Source organism: Typha angustifolia, chromosome 2, assembly GCF_048772165.1.
Source record: "Typha angustifolia cultivar Huaian chromosome 2, ASM4877216v1, whole genome shotgun sequence".
NCBI lineage: Eukaryota > Viridiplantae > Streptophyta > Magnoliopsida > Poales > Typhaceae > Typha > Typha angustifolia.
Genome location: NC_133240.1, coordinates 215,889 through 236,714, shown reverse-complemented (window position 1 = coordinate 236,714; position 20,826 = coordinate 215,889). Strand labels below are relative to the sequence as shown.

General features: G+C 36.5%; 3 protein-coding genes across 3 annotated transcripts; 1 reads left to right on the top strand and 2 right to left on the bottom strand.

Moving 5' to 3' along the window:
- Nucleotides 1-1,092: 1,092 nt before the first annotated feature.
- Nucleotides 1,093-1,920, bottom strand: LOC140774778 (uncharacterized). The gene has a single exon (XM_073117897.1). The coding sequence runs from the start codon at nt 1,860-1,862 to the stop codon at nt 1,245-1,247; it is 618 nt and encodes a 205-aa protein (XP_072973998.1). The 5' UTR covers nt 1,863-1,920; the 3' UTR covers nt 1,093-1,244.
- Nucleotides 1,921-2,809: 889 nt separating this feature from the next.
- Nucleotides 2,810-7,725, bottom strand: LOC140768558 (growth-regulating factor 5-like). Its single transcript, XM_073108885.1, has 3 exons — nt 7,178-7,725; nt 5,898-6,267; nt 2,810-3,438 (listed from the first exon to the last, which is right to left on the bottom strand). Exons 1-3 carry the CDS (start codon nt 7,359-7,361, stop codon nt 2,988-2,990), a joined length of 1,005 nt encoding a protein of 334 aa, XP_072964986.1. The 5' UTR covers nt 7,362-7,725; the 3' UTR covers nt 2,810-2,987.
- A 518-nt stretch (nt 7,726-8,243) lies between these two features.
- On the top strand, nt 8,244-19,817 carry LOC140768290 (MOB kinase activator-like 1A). The gene is made up of 7 exons (XM_073108528.1): nt 8,244-8,370; nt 14,490-14,538; nt 14,947-15,055; nt 15,233-15,326; nt 16,945-17,078; nt 17,162-17,325; nt 19,573-19,817. The coding sequence occupies exons 1-7, from the start codon at nt 8,348-8,350 to the stop codon at nt 19,645-19,647; spliced, it is 648 nt and encodes a 215-aa protein (XP_072964629.1). The 5' UTR covers nt 8,244-8,347; the 3' UTR covers nt 19,648-19,817.
- The last annotated feature ends 1,009 nt before the right edge of the window (nt 19,818-20,826 follow it).

The window sequence follows — 20,826 nt, the reverse complement described above, 5'->3', positions numbered from 1 at the left end:
TCAGAAAAGGGGGGAAAAAAGAGCAAAACCCAACTAGCAAATCAATAGCATGAAAGTTTTAAGTCTTTTCAGATGGTTGATGTGGGTTATTTCTTACATCCAAATTGCTTTCTATTTCTTTGTTCTTTTATTTTCCCTTTTGATGAAACCTTCTATCTCTCTTAAACTTGTTTAAAGAACAAAGAAGTCTGTATCCAACTGATTCCCTGAGAACACAAGCATATTTTCCACTAGTACTAGTGACTGGAGAATGCCAATATTTCCAGGCTTTGAGATGATATCTTCTCCCAGTTGCTGTATGGAATTATTGTAGGTTGATGGGCAGAGAAGCAATTGTTGAAAGAGGCTTTTTCAGGTGCTTGAGCTCAAAGAGCTCAGGAGTGAGCTTTGCATCCTGAGCACATTCAAGGGAGTTCTCAAAGATTAGTCTAATACTCCAATATTTAGAACAGTAATGTGCCAGAATCCATCAAACAGATAACAAGATACTCCCTGCATCACAACACTCTTCAGGGATTTAATTACAAATAAATCTCTGGAAAAACCCATTGCTGAAAATTAAAACAGAACTTCTATGAATTAAAGACTTCTAATTATTATTACAAAGAAGGTTAAAGTTTCAAAAATCTATTTTAAAACTTAATTCAAAAAAGAAAAGATAGAGATTGTGATTATAGAAAATAAATACAATGAAATACCACTTTGGATCTTACCAACATAATATTGTGTTTTCTTATACTAGAGATCAGAACTTGGGCATCTTTAATACAGTTTTTGACCAAATTAGTTTTATTTTAACTTATTTTTACTAAAATAAATCATTCCTTAAATTTATTATCAAATGAGATCTAATTTATTATAGATCTAATAAAAGTACTAGAAAATTAACATTTTATCTCTAAATAAAAATACCAATCACTTCAACATTTTTATTTAATCCTAAAACTAACTGAAGAGTTAAGAATAGAAGTTATCCCACAATAAAAATGCTAAATTAATTAACATTTTTAAAAACACTAAATTAATTAGCATTTTAAAAATCACTAATTAGTTTAATACTTTTATTAAGGCTAAAAATAATTAGACTAAATAAAAAAAAAAATTCTAGTTTGGTCAAAAACTCTCTTTAATATATATACCATTGACCCACAAATTAATAACAGAAGATCGAAAGTCAAAGATCTACAATCATGTCAGAGACATTAAAACAAACAAGATGTAGTCAAAACCGAGGGGTTGTGATATCAAACTACATTCTTCTTCCTCGGCGAAGTCCTCCGCGGTACCCCAACCACCACCGCTTTCTGCTTCTTCTTCTTCTTCTTCTTCTTCTCTTCCTCCTCCTCCTCGATCGTAGCTTCGTCTACAACGAACTTCCGACTCCGAGCTCGAGTCCCGATCCGATCCACTACCGCTCTCCTCTTCTCCTCTCCTTGCCTCGCCGCGATCCGATCGAACTCGTCCCCGAGCTTCCTCGCCCTCTTCCGAAAAGATGCAACGGTAACCTCCTTCTCTTTCTCTCCTACTTCTACTTCGTCCTCCTCGGAAGACGCATCGTCGAGAGAGGATAGATCTTGGGGCCGCTTCTTGTTGATGACGGTGGATTTGGGGGAGTTTTTGGTGCGTTGCTCTTGGTGGGCCCGGAGCTTCTTGATGGAGCCCTCGATGCGGCCCTGGAGGCGGTGGCGCTTGAAGCTGAGTCCGCCCATGGACCAGTGGGCCTCGTGAGCCCACGAGAGGAGTGGATCGGAGACGGAGACCGGCGGGTCGACTCGGGAATCGGAGAGCCTCACGTCCGGGTAGAAACGGGGACGAGGGAGGCTGCTCCCGTAGAACCGACCAGGGCCCAAGGCGACCACCATTGTTGTCTCGTAAGAGGTCCGGAGAGCAAAGAGACAAGGAGATGGGGTAGAGGAAGACGGAGAGGTGGGCTGGTTTTATACTTTTACTTGGTAGGGATTTGGGATTAGGGATTGGCGGGAAGGTTTGGCGCCATAAACAATAACAAAAAATAAAGGCGGTAAAAAAGAGGCGCGAGAAAGTCGCGGGAACCGGAAATATTTACGTTCGGATTCGGGTCCTCCAAAAGGGTTCGGATCCTTTAATTTTAATCAAGCATAACCGCACTAACGGGTTCGGATCCTATGGTTTAACCGCTTTCTTTTCCACGTATAAATGGGCATTTGCCAAATATATATATATATATATATATTTTAAACAATAAAAATAGATCATTTTATGTATCTCTTATATGAATTATATACATTTTATTTATTAAAAAAAAGTATTGAAATATATAAATAAACACACTATTTTTGAATCTAAAACATTTAGAAATAACCCGTGTAAGTGTCTGGATTTCTTTAACCTTTTTAGTTGCATTTCATAACGCATGCAATCGTCTGTAGAAAATAAAAATGAAAAAGCCTCTGAACACCTCTAAGAAGGCAAATAAATTTTCATCAATTATCAAATCCATAGTAGAAACTCTAAAGGGATTCTATTTAGCATACTTGGGATGAGCCAATTCCGGTGTTGCTGGGATGTTGTTTTGAGCCTCTGGCTGTTTAATGAAGCTTCCTTTTAATTAAGAAAAAAAGATGGCGAATAAATTTTAATCAGACTAATACTGGTTCAGAATCACAGCATTGGCTGGTGAATGGTGATGCATAAATAAAAGAATTAAAAAAAACAAAAATCCAGTATTCCACATGCTCTGGCAATATTAAGGTGGCAATTTTTATTCCTCCAGGCAGCTAACTTCAAAGCTTCTAGCATGTAATTCCAGAAAGGTTTTAGAACAAGGAAATAAGAAAGAAGACGCCAAAATAGTTTAACCAAACAATTCTACATCAACAGGATTCAGATAACAAACTTAAGACTGAAGAACAAGCAAAAGACCTTAATAATAAGCAACTTGACCACATCTTAAACTGAAACATTGGATGTTGAAGAACTTCCCAATGCAGCGCTCCGACAAGGGGAGATCATTTGGATGTGGTAGAGAAGTCAGAGGACATCGGCGTGGAAATCGATAGCTGGGTTGTTGAGAAAGATGTCCTTTTAGATCTCTCTTCCTCCATATCCAACCATGAATCCCTTGTCGAAGGCCACTCATCAAAGAAAGACATAGGAGATGGGTTTTCATGCTTTGCTTGCTCTGCCGATGCAAAATCACTGCTGGAGAAAGAGTGTTGGTGCTGCAGTTCTGAAACTGAGTTGATAGTTGCCTGTGCAAGATACTGCATTGGCTGAAGGTGCGGGTAAGTGCTCTGTAAAGAAGAAGAGTCTCTAGTTTTCATTAATGATAGTGAGGATGGATGCGAAGGTATCAGATGCCACTGGCTGTCTGTCGATGAATCCATGCCGAGGCCCCTTGCACTTCTAGAAGCTTCTGAGAAGAAATTATGTTCATCCACCTCGGTGTTAATTCCAAACCTGAATGTTAGGACAAATAAGTTGATATACACAGAAGCCAGTATTTTGGAGCAGAAAGTTCATAATTAAAGCAAATTATAACAAATTATCCAGAAAACTACAATAAACAAACTGCATTTTCTCCAGCATACTCTCCATTCCCTGATAAGAATATGTAGCTTGCTACGCTTATAGCATTAGAGTGAAGATGCTGCATATCATATGATGCACTTCATTTACTGATTTCATTCATTAGGTTGCTAGAAAAGGCATACTTCACCCACTTCTCATCAAATACCAAAAAGCATCATGACAATTCATCTAAGATTAATAAGGAAATACAGAATTTTCTTCAAGTTGTAACAAGTATCAAGCAACTAGACAAGGCATCATCACAATGTAACAAAGTACAAAATTTTGCAAATAAGACCAGCTTCACAAAGTTGATTTGTGTTTCTAGTTTCTGATTTCAAATCTCACTTTTAACAGCACAACATGGGAATAGGATTTTGCGTGAAAAAAGGAAGAGGAAGAGCTGGCTGTGAACTCTATGGTAGAAATTCCTTATTTCTTCCTGAATATCCTATGATTTAGGGAGTGTAGATCGAGCTTAGTCCCAATCAAGCTTCGCTTGAAATTAGTTTCGAGCTTAGGACTGACGATCAAGCTTGGTTCCAAATCTTTCCTGATTAAGCCGCATGCAATAAAGCTGGTAATAGTAGTCCAGACGAAATAAATATTATATAGCCTACATCCATTTTGAAAGAAAGCAAAGGCATCACTTGGTATGATGGTGAGACTAGCCCCTTGCATCCAGAGCATCAAAGATTATAAGTTTTGGAACCAACCTCCTTATGTAGATGGGAGCCTCTTGCATTAGGATGCCTCTTGGATCTATTTGGGAGAAAGTAGATGGACAGTTAGATTAATAGCTGCCTTCGTTCCCCCATTGTTATCTGTTCCAAACCTCAAGAGTGTTTTCCATCAATTTTATCTCCTGTTGTTGGCCATACACTCCCATTCCACTCTCCATTTTCTATGCAATCATGTTTCAGAAGTCCAAAACTATACTTAGTACATGGTCACCCCATTTTATGCACGGAAACACTGCTGTAGCAAAACTTACCGTTTTAATATCCTAACAGGTAATCCTATAGGCAATGAGCAAGCATCAATGCTAGTAGGATGCAGAAGTTGCAAAACCTTGTCAGCAGACTCAAATGTACACAAGCAATTTTAATCACTAATAAGTGAAAGTAGTAGAAGCAAAAATTAGCAGATGATAGAGACTACAAGTCAGATGATTAAATCTAGAAACTAGAAGAATTTAATTATCACATAGCAAAAGAAAGCCACAATGCCACCAAATCAAGGAATATGTTATTTAAGATTGAAAACCTTCACCGTCTAACAGAAAGACTCCAGCAATTTGCTTTACACTAGGGACGTTTTATTATGTCTTGAGAAAACAAATAAGGGCCCATCAGTTTCCAATTCCTCCAAAGGTTTCACTTGCTAAACCGGGTGTACTGCAAAGTCTTTCAATGAAAATAGCAGCCAATGAGACTACTAATTCAATAGAAACTGATTTCTACCTCTATCATTTTGTTATGGTGCTTCCCTGAATGTACCTCTAATTTCCTATTCTATTTCATACCAAAAAATCTCAATTTTTCAACATCATTAGTTAGAATACCTCGTCCTACTCCCTCTAATTGACTCCTAAACCAAATGGACTTCAAGTTTTATAATACAATTCACAAGAATAAAAAATCAAGATACAAGTTATCTATAACTTTTCTTTCCCTTTTTCACTTAGTGTCTAAGTCTTAAAACATGCAAAGAAGATTTAGAACTTCATCTCCTGTACAAATTGGAAGAATTAAGTTTTGTTTCTCAAACAGATATGTGGTATAAGAGAAGAGTTCCCAATCATTTCTGTAAGTCAGACTCTTTAGTCTTCCCAAAGAGAAGAAAATAGAGAGAAAAACAATCACACTATATATTATGTTACCATTTCAACTAAGATAGCATAAAACTCAATTAGTAGTGTAAATCATATAAGTTTCTTCATGTAGTTCATGTGTAGGTCTTCAATGTAGCCCAAAAGTCTAACACTACTGCCTGCAGTTATTAAAAGATGGTTTCACTTGTCCTTCTAATGTAAATCCTTTAAATACACTTAAACCTAAGATAGCACTAGACCATGTAAAGCAAGAAGTAGATAAGCATAAAAATATAAAATGAAAATGCTGTTCATTTTAACTCTATAACTGAGATATCAGATATATCCCAAACTTCCCAAACAGAAATTTCAGCATAGCAAAGTTTCAGAGGAACTTGCAAGAATAGGCAATAGCATGAAGCTGCAAGTTCTATGAGAGTGAATAACCTTTAAACTACTCTATATATTCAGAAAAGGAAGAGCTTAGGAGAGGAAAAATCATCAGAGCAGATCCTAGTGGATAAGAAGAAAATACTTATTGCTATAGGAACCAGGGTTGACGTGCAGCTGAGATGACCCAACCATGCCGAGACAGAGATCCTGGGAACTGTTACCAGCTGCAGTAGTGGGCAGGAACATGGTCGGGAAGCTTCTGCTATCACTCCCACTTGTGCCGCTCCCAGATGGACTGAGAGCTGTCACAGTTGACGAGGGTGACTGTGACTGAGAGAGGTTTTGTGATTCCACAGGCTTTCTTGAACGGTTTCGGCCACGGCGCATGTGGCGCTCGCAATATCTTGATCCAGGGTGAGCATCCTTGGAGCACCGCCACTTCTTCCCATCAGTCCGACGGCAACGCCCTGGCTCCGGATCCATTTTCTTACCATAATAGGAATAGTAAGCCACTGGTAGGACAAACAAACATCAATTTATACATAAGCAAAATTTGCAATACAAAAGCAAATAAAGCAATGAAGATGGAAATGAACTCTATAATAATTCTAAATAGAGTGTATATCTACTCTAAATTTCCAACGGGAATGAGAACATGCACTGATATTGCCGAGACGTAAATTTGAGACCAAAAAGATGGAAGGAACTGAGGCTAACCATTTTGGAAGTCCACTGGCATTATCAAGAAATAAAATGAAAGAAGGCCTTCAAGATTTACTAAGAGGAAAATTATCATAGTGAAAAGGAATAACTCAACGAGGAGACTCTGATAATTACAAGCATGAGATTAAGAAAAATATATAATGAAAACATCTTCAATCTGTAAACCAGATTGGACAAGAAACATGTGAGAAATGCTCATTAGTAATGAGAATCGACAAACTCGTCTCATGCATCAGAGTCAGAGTTCCATCGATCAATGAGCAGAACGGTTCTAAGAGAAAATACTTCAATCACATTAAGAAACCAAAGATGGATGGGGACTGGGGAGGACCACAAGTCAACCTAAGCAACAAAAATGTTACACCTCTCCAGCTTCATATCACAATTAAAATCAGCAGGAAAAGAAAAACGACTTAAAACGGCAAAGAACGACAACCTATAATTGCAGAAGACCCCAAACAAAATGAAATAGGGTAAGGGAACCAAGAAAGATCCCCTTTTCACAACGCCACTAAAAAAGTGCGAAGAAAGGGCGAAGATCGAAATCTAGCACCTTTCGACCTCCACATGAAACAAAAATTTCATTAATACTGGCAAAGAACCGCACCAAATTACAGCAAAACGCACCCAAAACTAAACACTCTCGGGGGAAAAAAAATATCAATTTTCGTCTCATTAATTTCTCAAAAGTAAACTTACGAGAGGGATGATGGTAGTATCGAGCTTGGACGGCATCGAAGCTGCTCCGGATCGCGACGAGTAGATCGGCTGGAACAGGAATCCCCGCCATGAGATACTTAAAAACAAGCGCTTGCTGCTCCAGCTCCGCCCACTGCGCCGCCGTGAACGGTCGGCGCCACTCTCCCACAACCGAGCTGCTCATCTCCTCCTCGAGGAGGAGAGGTAGAAGAAGGAGAAGGATCGAATAAGAAAGCAAGAAGACGGACGACGAACGAAGAGAAAAAGAGAACAAAAGATCTCAGGCACGACGGAAAGCGGTGGCGTCCACCTCCGGTGCGCGAGAGCTACGGAGCTTCGCCATTCCGGAGCAGGGTGGAGGAGAGGAACCGACGAGGAAAGGAGAGAAGAGAGAGAGAGAGAAAGAGAGAGAGGCGATGAGTCGGTGGAGAAACGAAGAGAAGCTTAGTGACAAAGGAAGGTGTGGATTTGTTTGTTAGAGAAAGATAGTTTGAGAGGGGTGGTGAGGGGATCGATGCAGCTGCTAATAATGGCGAGGACGAGAGGAGAGAAATATATAAAATAAGAGGGGGAGCGAAAGCGTCTCGGGAAGAGAAACTTGTAATCGTAGGGGGGGGCGTTGAAAACGGGTCGGATCCGTAGGGGGGGCGTTGAAAACGGCTCGGATGCTGTCGGATCCGACCCGATTTATGTATTTTTTTAGATCTCCTAATCGGATTTAGTTATAAAAATTTATTAATAACCCATATTCTACTATAAAATATTTATTATTCATATATTTATTAATGTATTACATATTCTCAAATTTTGTAGCTCTTATATATATATATTTATTTGTTTAAGTTTTCATTGATATTCTCAGAGGGACCACCACAAGATACTGATCATTAATCTCAATTTCGTATATATTATTTTATGCGGGACTATAGTTTAACCGTTGATCTTTCCAATCCAACGGGCAATCTGTTACCGCATAAATAAATTTATGGACATGCGTCGTAGTTACTGCCTTCGAGGTCTCGTGGGCCCCCGTAGCGTTTTATGCGGCAGTATCGATCGGGTGTAGAGGAGAGAGGAGAGAGGAGAGAGGAGAGAGGAGAGAGAAGAGGGAGAGTGAGAGCGAGCACCGAGAGAAGATCCTGCTCGCGATCTCGCTTCTTGCGATCGGCCATGAGCCTCTTTGGTCTCGGGAGGTACCTCTCTACTTCTCCTCATATCATCCGTTTCGTTGCTTCTGGATCTATCTGTGAGCTCAAAACATTATAATGTTAGCTTAAGAATCTTGTGAGGAGCGAAGAATCTATCGAGATAGTTTGATCCGTTCAAGTTTCGAGCACAGCTAGGGTTTATAACATTAACAATCTGTTGTTTACTGGCTGTCACTCGATCCGTCAAGAGTAGTTCGACACTAGAGATCTCAGTTTGGGATGCGTCTCGTCAGTATTATAGAGAATATTGTTCTGCTTGGTGAATTCCGTGCAATGATCCGAGCGGAAATGAGTGGTTGATTTTATTGATTGGCTTGATGCATTACTAGGATTCTGATAGAGATATATGAGAGATGGATCTTGATATCTGTGGATTGAGAGAAAAATGTGAACGGAAACGAAATTTGCCATTTCATGATTTTAGTACTTTGACTTTATTAAAGGATTCAAGTTCTGTTGCTAATTTGGCATCAAAAGTCAAGAGTTTTCTCGTCACAAAGATATGCTCTAACTTGCCCTATGTTGCTTGATAAGGACAAATACGAGGATATTACTATTCTCAATCATAAGTTTGAAAATATAAATGTGATTACCCATAGACCGGAGATCTAAATTACTGAAATCTGCTTTTCAACTTCGATAGAAAACGAAAGATTCAGCAATGCATATCACTCAAATATCGATTTTTTTTTCTTCTTTAAACTCGGGCTCCTTGGATAGGTCTTTTCAAAGTCAATAAGGGAAGATTTGCAACTGATTATTGTAATGTCTTTTCCACTTGGGATTTGTTTGAGCAACTAGACAACTGCTTGTGAAAAGAGCCTTTTGTTAGTTCCTGTTCTCTTATATTTATATTATAACTCCTCTCTTATTGATCTCACAAGCCCTATAGGCATGTCCAACTGTGTTAACATGTTTAAAAAAATATATAAATCCCTAGGAGATTGATCTATCATAAATTACAGCGGAAGAATAAATGATATACATCGAACACACTATTCATTACTGTTCATGATTACTAGTCACTGTCACTGTTCACGAGTATTGTTCACTGACACTATTCATGGGTATTGTTCACCAGAATTGTTCCAACACTGTAGTAATAATAAAATGCGAATAATAAAGCATTAAAAGAGGCAATCGCAAATACACTAATTTTTAATATTGAAATTTTTTTAAACCTAGGATAAAAACTCCACATATCCTTTCCAAGATTGAATTAATTACTAAATAATTGTAGTAGTTGCAAGATGAACTTATAGATTGCCCACCGATCCCTATGGTCATATATGTAAGATATTACTCGCTTGAACCCACAATATATTGTTTCCGATGATTAGTCTACATGATACTTTTAGAGAAGAGTTGTTTAAACCTTTACCATCATATCCTAAGCCTTCTTCTCCCATCCTTTTCTTAGAGATCCAAGGAGTTGACTCAAGATTTTGAACCTGCATAACTACATTGAATCTATGAAGTGCAGTCTTAACATCATGCAAATAAGATTCAAGGCACTTGACCTTTTCAAGTAAATTCTCTATGAGTGATTTGCTTATGCACATTAGATTTCAAAATTTTAATTTTATCAAGTAATGATGCATTTTCAAAAATTAATTAGTTTGAGTTTGATAGAGTGTTATCCAATTCCTCTTGGAGCTTTAAGTTCTTTTCTTTGACTTGCTCCACTTTATTGGTCAACTTTGTATGTTACTCCTTTCTCTCAGCAATCTCCTTTCTCAAGCTCTTTAGTTTGCCTATAAGCTTCAAATTTGCCTTCTTTAATTAGTAAGTGGTGGCTTGAGTATCTGTGAGGCTTTCATTGTTTGAATCAAGTCTTTGCTCATCTACACTGGACATCTTACAAGAATTGTTAGATTGATGTGAAACAACAAGATTGTTAGGATTCTAGGAACGATGATGGTGAAAGAAAAAAATGAATGGAGTTTAACACTTTCATTCTCAATTAGGATTTCACACTTTCATTCTCAACTAGAGTTTCACACTTAAAACTCATATTGGAGATAAATCTAAAAAAATAAGATTTCTTAATTAACTTCGATTGAGCAAAAAATTAGCCTATATATAGACTTTATAAATGACAATAAGTAAATATAATAATTGACTTAAGAGTTAAGACTAATTTTCTAAAAGAGGAACTACACTGATACATATGTCTGTGTAATATATCATTGATCTCTGCATCATTCTCGTTGAGTGGGAGAGAATTCGACTATGTTGAGTGTGTCCTCTGTAGCATTCATATTGCTCCAGTTTCATAGTTTCCTGACACTTCAAGTTGCTTCGTTCAAGTCAAATATCATTAGATTTAAGAATATGTTTCACACATCCACTCTCAAACAAAGATTTTACACCAAAGTTTTTCTGATGATAAGACTTATCCTTAATGACTTCGAGCAATGAATTGAGATTTTCCTCGTACTACTTTAGCCTGTTAGGCTCTTACCCTTCTAAGTCACTTCAGTCAAACCAAGTATTATCATGCTTAGGAATAGGTTTTAAATCTTCACTCTCAAGCTAGGGTTTCACACCCAAAATTTTCTACTATCAAGACTTGTCTTTAGTTTTAGAAATGACAACGATTATGGGTACGAGAAAAGAAGTCAATGAGGAAGCAGCAGTGGTGGATACGGGTTAGCAGCTACAAGTAGGCAATGGTTGGTAGTGAAGTTCAGAGAAGGGTGTTGGTTATGGTGGAGAGCGACTCTGGCGGTGTCGGTGTCGGTGGAGAGCGACGCTGGCTTTGACAGTATCGGAGAGCACTACTGGCGACAGCAACGTTAATAGAAAAGTTGCTGGTTATGGAGAGTCTGATGAAGGAAGGAATTAGGTTGGAGTTAAGGTAGGTTTAGATATGTTGATATTGAAAATGACTTAAGGCTAACAAGTGGGGTTAAGGCTAATGGGTCGGATTGGATTAGGTGCTAATAGATTTGAGGATTGAGTTGGTGAGCTGAATTGGCTTGGATTTATGTTGGTTGGAGTTCAGGTTAGTTTGAGTTTAATAAGTTGGAAAAGTTGAGGGAATTTTGGTATTTTGGGAAGTTAAAATTTGAAATTTTGGTAAATATGGTAAGAAAGAAAAGAAAGGGAATTTTGATATTTTGAGTGACAAATTTAAAATTCAAACTTTGGGATAGGCTTAGATAGTTTTTGGATAATTATGATTTGTTGGGAGGGTTAGGAAAAAAAGATTCGTTAAAATCTCAAGGAAAGGATAAGCCATTAGAATTTGAAATTCAAAATTTCGAAATTCACAAAATTCAAAAATTTAAAATTTTGACCAAAAATTTGAAATACACAAAATTCGAAATTTAAAATTTGAAAATTTCGAAATTCTTGGAAATTTGATTTTCTTTTCTTTTGGCTCAAATATGGCAGAGAAGGTTAATTTAGGTGATGATGGCCTATTAGATGATACAAACACTCTATGTTTGGCCAGATCTTGCTTCGAAATTTCGTAATGATAACTGGTTCTCATTTCTCCATAATGATGATCTCCTCATGCAAATGCATTAGAGTTTGTGATGATCCAACATTTGTGATGCAAGTGTCGAACAAAGGACAAGTGTAGAGCGGCATACAATCTGGAAGACAGCCCCCATCTATGCTTGGTGGAAGTGGTGATATAGGTTGGGGAAGATGAATAGCATGAGTAAATTAATGGGCGATAGAGAAAGCAAAGGTGGTTTGGAGAAGATTTGTATTCCAAAAAACTATTGCTCTGATACTAAAATAATGTGAAACAATGGAATCATTAGGATTCTAGGAACGATGATGGTGAAAGAAAGAGAAAATGAACGGGGTTTTATACCTTCATTTTCAACTAGGGTTTCATACACAAAACTCACATTGAAGATAAATCTAAAAAAATTTCATTTCTTCATTAACTTCAATTGAGTGAAAAGCTAGCATATATATAGACATTACAAATGATAATAAGCGAAATATAACCTTAAACACCATAAATAACAAATATATAAAAAAAATAATTAACTTAAGACTAATTTCGTAAAGAAGAAAATGCGCTAATACATGTGCCTATGTAATATATCATTGATGCTCGCATCACTGATTATAACAACAGTGAATGCAAAGTTTCATAGTTACCTTGATTCTTTTTCTTCTAATTTAAGGAATCTTGCTACTGTGCCCAAAGTCTTGACAAATAAGACATCAATTCAAATCCTATATTTTTGCTCTTAGGCCTTGAGCTTTTAGCAATAGGGACCTTGAAGGATTCATTTGGGCTTTTGTTTATTTTTACATTTGTGCAATTTTTTGAAGATCTTTTTAGATTTTTTGACAACTCAACATCTACACTATTCAGAGAAATTTCATGATCATTATGAAATATGGTAGATGATGATCTCAAAGTATCCACAACAAATACATGAAAATAAGATGCAAAACTTGCACAACAAAAGCCCTAAATTTTGCCCAAAAATAAGCTATGTAAAACTAAAAAAACCCAACAATGATATGAAACTCTATGAGGAATTATGACAAATATTTGTCAAATATGAAATCAAACATAGAGATACATATTGATTAGAATGATCTATGATATGGAAAACAAGAAATAACAACTAGATCAAATGAAATCACGACTCAACTAAGCAAAAACAACATGCTTAAGGAATATGTAACCAATGAACTCAAGAAGCATATAAACAAGATAGCTTAAAATATTGATCTCCCCATTCTAATCAAACAACAAGAGATTAATTCTAGGGTGATCGATTCTAATACCAATTGAAAAAATATAAACGCTCTAGGAGATTGATCTATCACAAATTACATCGGAAGACAAAAAATAAATCAGATAGATCAAACAAACTTATAACACCCCTGCCCGGCAGCCATGCACACGCCCACACAGCACATACGATGCATGTGATAGGATGGACGGGTTTGCCACACGAAAATAAATCTGTACTCTAAATAATTCATCCCAGAGATAAATCATACTATAATCCAAATAAACATGTTAGCTTATGAAAGAGATCATCTGAGAGATAATTAGCACATTCCATCATGGAGCCTCCCAAAGCTGTGAGGTGATCTCTAAAAGATGCTCCACAGATAATATAAAAGAGATAACTTAGGTTTAAGTCTTAGATCCTTATATAGCTCCTCCAAAGAAAGCCCTAAACTGCCTCTGAAAAGTTTGTAAAATTGACTCTGAAAAGTTTGCAAAATGGTCTCTGTTTGAAGAACAATTTGCAATTACATGTGTACAAATAAAATCTTACAGGTTTGGATGCAATATAGATCACCTCATAACTTTATCTAGAGTTTGGAGAAGCAGCTCATCTATAACATCAATAGCTTATTTTTGTGTCTTGGAGAATCCACTTAAATTGACAGTCTGATGCTGAAATTGTAATGTCGGGCATGGCACATGAGCTAGACGGATTACACCATACCATTAGATGAGGACTTGAATGAGGATGCTGTGTTAAGGTTAGAGATGATACAGTTGGAAACTAATAATGGATGCCTAATGGGGAATAAATTCAATTAGAGCCACTGTTTGCAACTTATTTTTGGCACAATAAGAATGGGATAACTTCAGCATTTCTTATTTTCCATAGACATGGCATTATGCTCCTATCATTTTATTCATTTATGACAAGTCACCATCTGTATTTTTGTTTCACGCGCATTATCGCTAATTGGCCAGAGTATTCTCAGTAAATGATATATGCTCTCATTATTAAAAGTCATTTACCTCAGTTTGCTTATTGTAAGGTGCAAGTTTGCAACAATCGTGCAATTGTCTACATAGATACATATTGATTAAGGATACTTAATCTTCTGAAAGCATATTTTCTTGGGTAATCTTATGATCATTTATGTAATTTAAATAATAGTTTGTTATAGCAGAAATTTGTGCTTGACTAACAACTGGGATACAACTGGTTTACAAATGTGACAATCTTATTTACTAAATCTTGTTGATTGTTTTCTATTGCTAAGAAATATGTACCGGCGAATTGTTTATGATTCAACTTGATTTTCCTATCATATTACTTAGATTTTTGTTTCTTCCTTTCTTACGCTTTTATAAACTTTTATCTCAGGAATCAAAGGACGTTCCGACCAAAAAAGAGCGCTCCATCCGGTAGCAAGGTAGGTTCCTTAACTCATAAGCATATAGACTTCTAAAGTAGGTGTATATAACCACAAGATAAGCATCACCATGATTATGTACAGTAATTTTATTTTTGGAAAAGCTAGCTCACTTTATCTTGTCATTGCTTTCCAGTATCTTTAGAATTTGAAGAATATGTAAGTAAAGAAGTTCACAACTTTTGTGGCTCTTGTGACATATCATATTCAAAGCTGGAAACTTCTCTCTGTTATTTAGTCTGTTATTGCTAACATTGTATTTACTCTTAATGTACAAAATATTAGACAACAACCCCCCAAAACGAAAAAAGAAAAGAAAAGAAAAGAAAAACAAAGAAAGAAAAGAGGAAGTTCTTATTTGCTTTTCTCTCTATAGTGCTTATGTGAAACTGTCTTTCTAAACTATAGGGTGCGCAGCTCCGGAAACATATCGATGCCACTCTGGGTAGTGGAAACCTTTGGGAAGCAGTAAGACTTCCTCCTGGAGAGGATCTTAATGAGTGGCTTGCTGTCAATAGTAATACTCTTTCTTTTCTTGAAATTGATGTCCCTCACCACATGCTACATGCCCTTCACTTTGTCAGCAGATCTATTTCAGTTACTTTACTTGCATTGGAGTTAGCCCTATGTTCTTTTTCTTGTCCAGGTTCTTAACCTGGGTCCAGGGCTAAATTCTTATGTTCTTTACTTTCAGCTGTAGATTTCTTCAACCAGGTTAATCTGCTGTATGGTACACTGACAGAATTCTGCACACCTGAGAATTGTCCTACAATGACTGCAGGATCAAAGTATGCCTGATCACATTTATATGCTGCAATTGTGGATATCTGCAAAAGTTTCTGTATCATCTCTTAACATTAGTTTGCTTAACAAAAACATAATTATTACTTATTAGCATATTTATGAAGTACTTTCCTTAGCGGAACACTTCCAATTCAAGGTTAATTTATTTAAGTCATGAAACAGTTTCATTAAGATACATAACATTATCTGTCTTCATGGAGTTGTCTTTACTTTGTTAAAAACTCAAGCATGTCAAGAAATTTGCTATTGTCTTGTCTGCTATGGGACCGGGTATTTTTACCTTAGTATGATTTATATGACCTCTTTGAAGCAACTTTCATATTTGAAAGCTTTTATGTGCCTGACAACTGTAAACCCTTATTATGGTAGACCTTTATTTTCTGAAGCTGTAGGAGTGGGTGTCAATACAATAAGTAAGCAGTTCAATATCCCAAAATAAGATTTGTTCAACTATATGTTGAAGTTTTTGAACTAGAATCAGGCAATTTGATGTGCATGGGTGACTGCTTAACCCTTTAGTTCTCCATTAGATGAGAAGCTGTAGGAGGAGTGGGTGTCAATACAATAAGTAAGCAGTTCAATATCCCAAAATAGGATTTGTTTGACTATATGTTGAAATTTTGAACTAGAATCAGGCAATTTGATGTGCATGGGTGACTGCTTAACCCTTTAGTTCTCCATTAGATGGGAATATTTTTTTGTGTCTGTCATTCTTCGTGCTGCTATTGAGTTGCTGATAATACAAGTTTTATTATATTACAACAACTGATATTTTCCAAGGTAGAATAATGTGTTCCAATGTACATATGTTATCTAGTAACTGTACATTGAAGGGAGGTTTCTTTGTCTTTAGAGTTAAGCTTGCATAGCTCAATAAGTCAAGGCCCTATATTCTTTCACTGATTATCCTCTTTGTCCCTTCCTTTTACCCCGCATCTTTCATCTTCATGCTGGTTTAAATACAAACTTATTCCAAAATAAGCCAATCAAATTGTACGTTGTTGACCTTTAATATTGCTAGTTTGTTGTATTAAGCCTCTTAACGGTAGACTACCCCTTGTACTCACAATTTCTCAGTTAGAACTTAGGACTTCTTTGATATGAAAGCACAAGTACAACACAAGCCTTTGTTAGTTGGTGTTCTTCTGTTATTTGTAGTTAGTCCACTGAAACATTACTTGTTTGTAAGTGACAAATACTCATGGTGTTTGCTGGCTTTGAAAGGAAAACTGTTCCACCATAATTGCTCTATGCCCATGGTGTTTGTAAGCTTTGTTAGTGGATTAAGGTTTGCATTTCTAACAACCATTGTGTTAGATTTTATTAGCTGACTAGATATTTGTGCTTACAGCCCAACCACAGCTGTCACTTCATTATCTTTGCAACATAAGAATTAAAAGGTCCCTTTAGTTCCTTCTGTCTTTTTCTTTTGCTAGTTATGCAATTTTCTGCGATGAGAAATTTGTACTTTTGAATGTTATAGTCCACTACAGTCAGAATAAGTGTTAACTTCTAGTTGAAGTTTCAATTTCCTTTCAGTTTCTTAAAACTTTTTGGTTGACGTCAAATATGTGATTACTAAACAGAACATGACTCATGCAGGTATGAGTATAGGTGGGCTGATGGTGTACAAATAAAGAAGCCCATAGAAGTTTCTGCACCAAAATATGTAGAGTATCTAATGGACTGGATTGAAGTTCAGCTTGATGATGAATCCATATTTCCTCAAAAGCTTGGTAATCTTCGGCATCTATAGATCCGATGAATACTTACCTATTTTAGAAGTACATTAACTCCAGTAATGTCTGATTTTTATCAGGTACACCATTTCCTCCTAATTTTAAAGAAGTTGTCAAGACAATATTCAAACGATTGTTCCGTGTTTATGCCCACATATATCATTCACATTTCCAAAAGATTGTCAGTCTCAAGGAAGAGGCACATCTTAACACCTGCTTCAAGCATTTCATTCTATTTACATATGTAAGCTCTTTCGCACCAATTTTCCTTGATTAAGTTACTTTTTAGAAATCTTTCAAATCAGCAAATACTAAAATATCGATCAAATTGACATGCATAAGATGAATGTTTGCGTTTAGTTAAATTGATTGGAGAATGTTCATCTTTCATTGATTGACAAGCAACTCAAAGTCGTCTTTGGAGAGGAAGTAAATGATACACATCAGTCTTACTTTGATGTTAACATAAGCTAATATTGTATGCGCTATCACTACCCCGTAGTTGATTTTTGTTTTGAGCAGTTTTTATAAGGACTGATGTGTATTTTTAAGGCATCAAAAATTTAAAAGCAAATGCAATGATCAAATGATAAATATCCATATGTAGGGTGTGAACAATAATAAAAGCAAAAGGCAGGGTGCTTTTGATATCTTCCCCTTTTTTAATAGAAAATATGAGAAAAAAACTAAATAACAGAAGTTTAGATATTACAAGACGACAATAAAAATAGTAGTGATTAAAGACGATAAAAGACAAATAAAAAGAAAGAAAGAAAGAAGAAACTCTCATAACACAATGGAACAATCAGTCAGAAATCAAAAGTCAAAACCATTGTATCATGCAAATGCTGGTAGTTATTAACATCATTGCCAAGACTTGAGAATACCTAGAGTAGATAGGTTCAAAAGTCAAGTTAATCTTTGTTCATACATGTGTTTCTCTGGTATGAAATGAGCTGCTTCAAGTACATTGATTGCTGGCTCAAATATTATAAATCTGGCATGGACTACATAGCTATAAGTAGTTGACTAAACAAATCGATAAGTCTAATGTTCCCAGCTCACCGAATCATTTCCTCCAGACAATTACCTAAATAGGGTATCAAAGGATTACCTGCCAATGGCACATGGTGTTCCGACCTTGGCTAGGCACAATACATATCGTTGGCACACGTTATGCCGACCTTGGCTCAGCATGATACATGTCATTACCACGCGTTATGACGAGTCAGCGTGTTGTTAATGTACGTAGTCTTGATACATCTAAACATTTCTAGGACTTTAAAATTGGTTTTAGGGGCTACATTAGAGTCCTTCAACACTATAAATTAGTGTAGCCTATGCAATTAGATTTTAATCTCATGATTTGTCTAGATTTTTTCGGATCCTCTTTGTTGCAACAAATAACTTGGGGAAAACCGAAATTCCCTTTGACCTTTAAAATTAAAATTAAAATTATATAGATTAAGCACAAGAATGTAAAAGGTATCAAAAGGGATGAAAGAAACGCAATTAGATTTCTTTGTATTATACTTATGCTCAATTAGAATGAGAGACATCGATGAATGACCATGAAATAGTGGGGATACTCTCCCTGTGTTGGCGTTGATAATTTATTGGCAGGATATATAATAACCTGTGTTGAACGTGCCAACCGTGCACGGCAATCCATGAGGGTATCTAGGTGGGTTTCCCTTTCAATTTCCCAGAACACAAATCATATGTCAACTACAAATGCAACTGCTATGATGGTTTAGTAATAAATTAATTTAGTCGGTGAGCAAGCAGAAAGCCAGAAACATGAGAGGGACCAAAGAGGTGGCTGAAAAGGGGTTGATCGGAATGTCCATTAGTAAGTATAGGAAAAGGAGGTGAGGATTCTTTTGCATCTGCCATTGGAGCTGCCTACCTAAGCTGAGTTCGTCAATCATGACCTTTTAGACTCAGTATCATTGGTTCCTCATCCACGTCAAACTGAGTGGCCCTAATTTTACTATTATCTGATTGGAGCTTCTAATTGGATACTTGCAGCTTTTGCTTTTGACATATACGGACTGAAGATCTTGATGCTTAGAAGATGCTGACTAGTGTTATAATAATGCTGATCTCCAGAATTTAATCAATGTGGTTTGCGCTGTTTGTGGAGAAGTCTGACATTCATCTTACTTGCTCTTCAATATGATATGATTGTGCCTAGCTTTGTTGTAGGATTCTGTGGGTGGTCTATTTCATAGAGACCAGATAAATTAGATCGTCCCTGCTTGAGATTTTCTCATGTGTAGATCCTCTGATAGCGGCATTAATTCAGTTTGAGTAGTCCAACTTGCTATCTGAGATCATTTCAGTTTCTCTCTTGATTGTCTTTTTGGTGAAACCTTATAGCTGAGATTTTCAAGGAAACCAGCCTTGACACACACAGGAAAACTTGCTATCATGCCTCAATCGAGAAAATTTTCATATGTCTGATGTTTCTCATGTATTTCTGTTGCAGGAATTTGGCTTGATTGACAAGAAAGAACTTGCCCCACTTCAGGAGCTTATAGAATCTATCATCAGTCCTTACTAGGAACAAATTGTGTATCTTCAGACTAAATTGTTCCTCACTATATTGAAACAGATGCTGTCTGTAATTTTTCTTTGCGAAGTATAGTTTGTCATACTGACTAGCAATCCTATAAAGTGGGGCTTGGTTGGAATACTTTCTAAATAAAGTGCCAATAACATTGTAACTTTATTTTCTATCTGCTTGCTGTTTTCTATAAGAAGGATCCTATCTCTTTTGCAACTACTGCCTTAGAATGCACATTATGTGGAGACATTTCAATGATATTGCTTTCTTTTGAGGATAAGAATAGTCAAATTGCCTGAAGTAATCGTATAGCTTAGCAAGAATTTAACTAATATGTTAGAATCATGTGATTATCTAGGAAATTGATGTTAATATTCTGATTTTAGAATGCTGTTACTTGTTAAGAAGCTTGGGTTTTCTTCTTCAACCAATTTGTGGAAAATTTGGTACTTGCGATATTTGGTATGATTTGGTAGGACTGTACTAATATCTCTCTCAAAAGTCAAATTGCCTAGGCTCCAATATGTCCTGCAAGCCATAAGTTTACTGCTAACTGCTAGTCTACTTCATAAACTTTTATGTTATTCCATGCAGGCAGGCCATTTTCTTTTGTTGTAAATAGGCAGATTGTTGAATGATTACCAGAGATATAGAAGGGTTTTAGCCTGTGCCACAGAGAAGACGAGAGAATGTACTTGCGCCGAAGGGACTCAGCAGAATGGTCTAGGACAAAGAACTCTTCTGGTAATGGCAAAGCTTGAGAACAAGCAGTAAGAGCTCAAAAATTGGATGGTTTGAGCAGCAAATAGTCCTTTCTTTTCACAGAGAGAGAATGTAATAAGTCCATTTCACAAAATTGTCTCAGGTAATTATGATAGAAAGGTAAAATTTGTATGCTGTAGGATATTTGCATTTAGCTGTTACTTGTCTGTTTTATGTATATGTTGAAACTCTTTGAAAGGTCTGCTGCCTGTAGTTGCTCCTGCACTAACTCGCTGTTTTAGCTGCTTGTATGTTTAATGCATCTTGGCTTTAATTTTGTAACCCAAGGAGATGCATCTTTAGACTCCATTAATATGCAAGCCTACTTAGTGGGTGGGAGAACCCCATAAGTTAAATGCTTATGGAAGAGTTGAACCACCTGCAAGTGGCCTGGCCTGTCAATATTTATTATAT